The 7,012-nt window shown below is 48.0% G+C and overlaps 1 protein-coding gene across 1 annotated transcript in view; it reads left to right on the plus strand.

Annotated features, from left to right (window-relative positions):
• SNED1 (sushi, nidogen and EGF like domains 1) overlaps positions 1–7,012 on the plus strand; it is a 76,961-nt gene that overhangs the window by 65,856 nt on the left and 4,093 nt on the right. The window contains exons 27-28 of the mRNA XM_023518252.1: positions 3,529–3,645; positions 4,169–4,256. Coding sequence (XP_023374020.1) covers positions 3,529–3,645; positions 4,169–4,256 — 205 coding nt within the window. The remainder of the gene's footprint in view (positions 1–3,528; positions 3,646–4,168; positions 4,257–7,012) is intronic.

A 7,012-nucleotide genomic window follows, 5' to 3' on the forward strand; every position in this document is an offset into this window, starting at 1 on the left:
TGCCTGTATCCTAGCACTCTGAGAGGCTGAGGTGGGTGGATTACCTAAGCTCACGAGTTTCAGACCAGCCTGAGGAAGAGACCTCATCTCTAAAAATAGCTGGGCATGATGCCGGGCACCTGTAGTTCCAGCTACCTGGGAGGCTGAGGCAAGAGAATTGCTTAAGTCCAAGAGTTTGAGGTTGCTGTGAGCTGTGATGCCATTGCACTCTACTGAGGGCGACACAATGAGACTCCGTCTCAAAAAAAAGAAAAAAAAAAGTAATGTGCAGAATTGTGTTTTCAGTATGTTATTTTTGGGATAGGAAAATGAAGTGAGGAAATATGAATTTTTCTCTTATATTTAAAAAGAAATAAAACGAATAATATGGTTAAGTGGGGAAGGAAAGAACAGGATAAAGGGAATGGAGGCTTCTCTGAATGTACCTTGTTTTATAGTTGACTTTAGAACCCAGAAAATGTTTTTAAAACAATAAAAAGAAAGGGCAAGACCATGTGGAGAGAAAGGAACACTCACGCACTGTTGTTAGGACTGCAAACTCTACCACCTCCAGGGAAAGTCATATGGAGATTCCTCAGAGAACTAAGAAACCTACCATTCAATCCAACAATCCCACTACTGGGTATTTCCCCAAAGGGAAAAAACATGACATTTTATAAAAAAGACACTTGCACTTGAGTGTTTGTTGCAGCACAATTCACAATTGCAAGGATGTGGAAAGCACCCAAGTGCCCAGCAGTTCCTCAATGGTTAATGAACTGTAACAGCCTGAACGGAATTGGAGACCATTCTCCTAAGTGAAGTATCACAAGAAAGGAAAAACAAACACCACGTGTACTCAGTACTAAGTTGGAACTAGTTGTTCAACACCTACAAGTTCATAGGGAAGAAAAACTTAATGGAATTTAAGGGGTGGGGGGGGGAGGGCAAGGGTAAATTCCCACCCACTTCCTGGGTGTACTGCACACTTTCTGGTACCCGGCACACCTCTAACTCTGACTCCATCCATGCTGACGCAAACTATGTAAACAAATTGTATGGACTCCTATAACAATCTGAAATTTAAAAAAGAAAAGGGAACACCTAAAAATTGAAAACAAACTGAAACAAATAACTTATTTATAGTGTTGATGGCAGAACCACACAGGAAAAAAGTATCTTTTCAAGCAATTTTAATAACAGCAGTCTAACCACTCGCCCAGTGGGGTGTGGCCTTGGGATAAGAAACATTGCCGAGAAATCTTGGTGCTGATAATGATACTGGTATCATTAAGGGAGTAAAACTGGCCTTGAAACTAGTACATGTATGTTGTAGGATGAAGAAAATAAACATTAATGTCACCAAAAATTTAAGTGAAAGAAATAAAAATCTGAAATCCAAGGAGTTTAAAACCTTGTTTTTAAATTTAATTGTGTTATTTGGACTGGAAATATTGGTATAAATTCACAATTTGTCTATATTTTAAAAACCTGATTTCTCAGTCCTGTTCCAGAAAAAGCCGGCAGCAGGAATGGATGCCCAGGAGCAGTGGGTGCCAGGAGCACTCAGACTGTGGGTGCTAGGTTTTGCTCTTCCCAGAGGAACCAGAGACCTTTGGAGAAATGGCTAGTCCCGAGGCTGAAGTGGGATATGGGCAAAACTGTCCCAGGACACAGTATTGTGTAAAAAGCAAGCAAGCTTTCAAAACAGCTAGGACTGTGTCCAAAGGGCTGAGGAACTGACCTGAGAGGGCTGCCACAGTGACAGCAGTGGATTGACCCCATCAAGGGCACAGAAACCCATGTGATCACCAAGATGCCTGCAAAGAAAAATACCTTGTTGGTCAACTCTAGTGCTTGCTGGGAACTGTCTGCTGGCACATAATGGAAAAAGTTGGAGCATTTCTCCCGCCCTGCCTGTATGGATCCCAGCCCAGGGGGCCCTAGGGTGGCCAGAGGAAAGCCTGTCCTCACAGGTGACTCTCCAGCTGCCCAAGGCAGAGTCAGGCACCACCCTGGTGATGGACCTTGATGGCTGCTCAAACTGTCAGGTGCAAGCAAGTCCCACAGGACTCTCTTCTGGAGTGAGCAAGCCTCCAATGCTGACCAAGTGGGCAGTCTTCACATCGCTCAAGCAGGACTCAGAGGTATCACACTCCCTGGTGTGGCTGATGGCCCATGAGCCTCCCTGTGGGTCTCCCTACACGGACCACCTAAGCCTGGGTCCCACTGAACCCCTCTGTCCAGTTAATTAGAGAGGGGTTCCAGGAGACAGGGGCAGGGACAAGCCAATGCCACAGTGCAGTGAGTCAGATCTAGGAGCTGAACTCTGCAGGAAAAATGACCTTGTTTCTTCAGTAAGGGGGGAGGAGAGTATAAGGTATGGGTAACAGGGACTTGAGATCCATCAAACAAAGGCACTCTGTGAGCCCACAAGACATCAGAGCAGCCGTAAAGGACATTTTAAGATGATCTGGAAAAACGTGACCATGGCCTAGGAACTACTGCTAATTTGTAGTAATAGCCTCATGGTTATGTGACATATTGGATACGCACTGACCTGTGTGCAGGTGAAATGGTAAATAATATCTGTAAACTATCTAGAAATTCTTCAACAAGAGAAAGAGAAGGTGACAAAAGGATGGAAATAGATGAAAGAAGACTAGCCAACTTTGATCGTCATTGAAGCTGAGTGCATAGGGCTCTTCACACTCCCCGTGTTGTGGTTTTGGAAATTTTCATGAGACGTTTTCTAGAGGCCCATAACTCATTGTAAGCACATCAGGAAAATCAAAAAGACAAGAAAAGTCCCAGAGGACTATGTGAGGGAGGAAAAAGGGGAAATAGATCCAGTGAGGAAGGAGGGGAGCCAGCCAGGGAGAGAAACCCAGGGCCAGCGTGGGGACAGGCCAGCAGGGTGGGGGGCAGGACTGGCTTAGCATTAGGTGAAGTGGGGTAGACACAATTCTGACTCGCTCCTGTTTTTCAATGTTTGTTAAGTTAAAAAGTAAACCAATAAAACGTAAAACAAATCTTGATGAAGCTAGAAAAAAATGACATACTAGCAGCCAAATGTGGTGAGGATGCGGTGCAGCCACCCTGAGCAGGGCCCTGGCTCCATGCCAAGGGCTGTGGACAGGAGGACCAGGAGGGCTCCATGCCAACCGGAGACCCCATGTAGGGTGCTGCCAGACAAGTGGGGGGTATGTGGGCTGGGGGGTCTCAGCACCAGGGGTCCTGCTTCTCCTGCCCCCCTCTCCTTTATCTCCTTATTTCCTTTTTCTCATCTTTCCTTGTGATGAAGTCTAGGCCAGGCATGCTTTGGCCTGTCCTTTCCCCTCTGCTTTCTTTGGATACCTGAAGTAGGTCCACCCTAGTCGTGTTTGAGAGCCCACTGCTATGTGCCACAGCAGGAGAGGGACAGGCCTGTCACTGCAGGGAGAGCAGCTTCCCTGCATCTCGGGCCAGGTTGCAGAGGGGGACACAACGTGTCCATATTGCAGCTTCCAGATGTCCCAGGGACTAACCTTGTGTGGCCTCTGCTTCCAGCTGCCCCAGGGAACTGCTCAGGAAGCCCCTGTCAGAACGGAGGCACATGTGTGCAGGGTACTGGGACCCACAGCTGTGACTGTGCACCGGGCTTCAAAGGCAGACGCTGTGAGCTCGGTAAGTCGAGACTTGGGCTCAGGACACCTGTCACAACAGCCCATGACAACCCCAGGACCACTGGGTCACAGGTGGGTTTGCTGTTGGGGGCCTCTGAGGTGTCAGACCAAGGGCCCAAAGCTTCTGAGTGCCAGGCAGGGAGATGGGTGGGCTGCATAGAAGGTGCCACCAATAGCAAGAGCCTGAACAACCCTGCACCGGAACACACAGTCACAGAACAGGCCCAAGAGGACACACACTCCTTAGACCAGCACATGTCCTGGGTACCAGGATAGGCAGGGAGGCTCCCATCTCATCATAGCACCCCATGGCCTCTTGGCCTTAAGAGGACCAGCCTCCAGGATGCCCAGACCAGAGCTGCCACACCTGGAGATGGGGCCTGCAGCTCAGGAAACAGCAGGTGCAGACCCCAGATCCAGGCACGCTGCTGGAGTCTCTCCCTCAGATAGAGTCTGTATGGTGGAGCTGGGAAGATACCACCCTCAGCACAGCCCCTCATAAGCCTTCTGCTTTGTGCCTGCAGCCTGCAAAAAGGTGCCTCGCCCCTGCACTCGGCTGTTCTCGGAGACAAAGTCCTTTCCAGTCTGGGAGGGTGGCATCTGTCACCACATGTGAGTTGCTCTCTGTCCTCAGCCTGGTTACACATGTAGAGTGTCCTGACTTTTCAACATGCCTTCCCAACGTCTGCCCACCTAGCCCTGAGGAGGGTGGTAGTCAGTCACAGAAGGGCCCTGTCTGACCACCAGTTCCCTCCTTGGGATACATTAGCAAAGTGAGGCAGGAAGACTGAGTAAATGGCCTCTGTCCATGTAGCCAGTGGCAGCAGCAGTGGTGAAAAGCAGAGTCCCTGGCCCTGGCCCTGGCCTCTGGCCTCCAGTTTCCAGCCTGCCTCTCCCACAGGCTTCAGCTATAGCCCCTCTGAAGGGCAAAGACCTTATGAACATGACCTTTCCCTTGTCTCTTCCATAGAGCCCCCTGGAAAAATACACAGCACGTGAGAATGCAAGGAAGAGTGACACAAGTCAGTCCGTTGTTGACTTACAGAGTCAATAGTCAGTGAACAACTCCCTCCCCAAGTGCTGGCTGTGTGCAGGCACTCCCAGACACTCGGCACACATCTGAGACCAGAAAAGACTGCAGTCCTGCCCCTCCGATCCTTATGTTCTAGATAAGGGACAGACAGCAAACAGCACCCAGCATGCTGCACGATGCTGCAGCCGGTGATGGGTGCTGGGAAAAGGAGAGCTGAACAGGAGACCAGGAGAGCCAGAGGTGGGTGGACAGGGGCCAGAAGGTGACAGGAGGGGAGCACAGTACCAGCTGCCTGGGTCCCATGGGGATAGCGAAGAGGCTAGCCGGGCTGGGCCCACCAAGGAAGGTGGAAAGCAGCAGGAGGGTGAAGGGCCTTGGAAAGCTGGCACTTGTTCTCCATGAAATGGGGAGTGACAGAAGGGCCCTGAGCAGGGGAGAGACAGATGTGCTTATGTCTATAAAGACCACTCTGGATGCCCTGCCCTGTGGAAGAAGGGCCGTAGGAGGGCAGGGCCAGGTAGCCAGGCTCGACACCATGCATCCAGCACAGATACTAGTCTGTGTTGAGATTCGGAGGGCTGCACTGGCAGGCACTGGATTCAGACTCTGTGCACTGTGGTCCACACCCTCCGGGTCCACAGCCTTCCAGCAGGACTTGCTAGTGACTGGAAGGTTCACTGAGGCGAGGTGCCTCAGGAAGTGTTCAGCAAGGGGCTCCTTAGCTCACCAGAAGTTCTCTGTCCTTCAACCTGTCTACACAGGTAAAGTGGTTTTCTTGTATTTAACATATAGCTGTGTCCTGCTTTGTCTGCCAGTCTCTTTTACTACTGGCTAATCGGTTATATTTCTTGGCTTATTTTGTAGTGGTTGCTCCAGGATTTAGGTACACATCTTCAGCTTATCACAATCTACCTTTAGTTACTAGTATATGATTTCAGTATAATGGCAGATTCTTACAACAGCATGACAGCAACAGGCTTCCCCTCTTCCCACTCCCATCTCTGAATTACCAACGTCAGGCTTCTTACTTCCACGTGGGCTATGAACTGCACAATGTCCTTTGTGCTCTCAACAGACGACTGCATTTTCCAGTGGTGAAAGTGAACAGTCTTGTGTTTACCTGCCTGTCCACCATCCCCAGCACTATTCATCCCTCTGTGTAGATCCAAGCTTCCGACTGGGACCCTCTACTTTTGCTGAAAGGATACAGTGTACCACTCCTTCTAGCACAGGTCTACTAGAGATGAATTCACTCTGCTTTTGTCTGCTTTGTCTAAAAAAGCTTTTATTTCACCTTCATTTTTGAAGGATGCATTTGCTTACTGTACAGTTCTTGGCTGACAGTTGCGATTTCCTCTTGGCGCATTAGAGATGTCACTCCCCTGTGCTCCGGCTGGAGTGGCTTCAGGTGAGAAGCCACAGTCATTCTCATTGGTGTTCCTCTGCATATTACGAGCCCTCCCACCCCTATGGCTGCTTTTACATTTTCTCTTTATTTCTGTTTTTGGACAATAACTATGATGTGCTTTGGTATAGCTGTGTGTGTTTTTATTCTCTGGAATTCTTTTTTTTTTTTTTTTTTTTGAGACAAGTCTCAAGCTGTTGCCCTAGGTAAAGTGCCATGGAGTCATATCTCACAGCAACCTCTAACTTGGGCTCAAACAATCCTTTTGCCTCAGTTTTTTTCTATTTTTAGTTGAGATGGGGTCTTGGTTTTTGCTCAGGCTGGTCTCAAACCCGTGAGCTCAAGCTATCTACCCACCTCGGCCTCCTTAGAGTGCTAGGATTACAGGCATGAGCCACCATGCCCGGCCTATTCTCTGGAATTTGTTAAGCTTCTTGTATTTCTGGATTTTTAGCTTTTGTCAATTTGGAAACATGTGGCCATAATTTCTTCATATGCTTTTTCTCTCCCTGCATCTCTGTCCTCTCCTGGCACTCCAGCCAGTCCATGTCACACTGGCCCCTGCAACTCTGTTCTTCACTGTGGACAGATGCTGTTTCTGTGAATTTGAGGTCACTGATCTTTTCTTATGTAGCGTCTAATCTACCATTAATCCTAGTCAATAAAATTTTCATTTCAGATACTATGTTTTACCATGTCTAGAAGCTCCCTTCTTTCTTAGACCACCCATTTCTCTCTTCACTAATATATGTGTTCTTAGTTTACTGGACATGTGAACCAAATTTATAATATATATTTAAAGTTCTTTATCTGTTATTTCTTTCATCACTCTCATTTCTGTGTTTTTTTCTATTGAATTATTTTTCTCCATATTATGGGTCACTTTTTTTTTGATTCTTTGTGATTCTTTGAATATCTCATAATTTTTTT

The sequence above is a fragment of the Otolemur garnettii genome, unplaced genomic scaffold (genome assembly GCF_000181295.1).
Source record: "Otolemur garnettii isolate 467f Iridium unplaced genomic scaffold, OtoGar3 scaffold00133, whole genome shotgun sequence".
Lineage (NCBI taxonomy): Eukaryota > Metazoa > Chordata > Mammalia > Primates > Galagidae > Otolemur > Otolemur garnettii.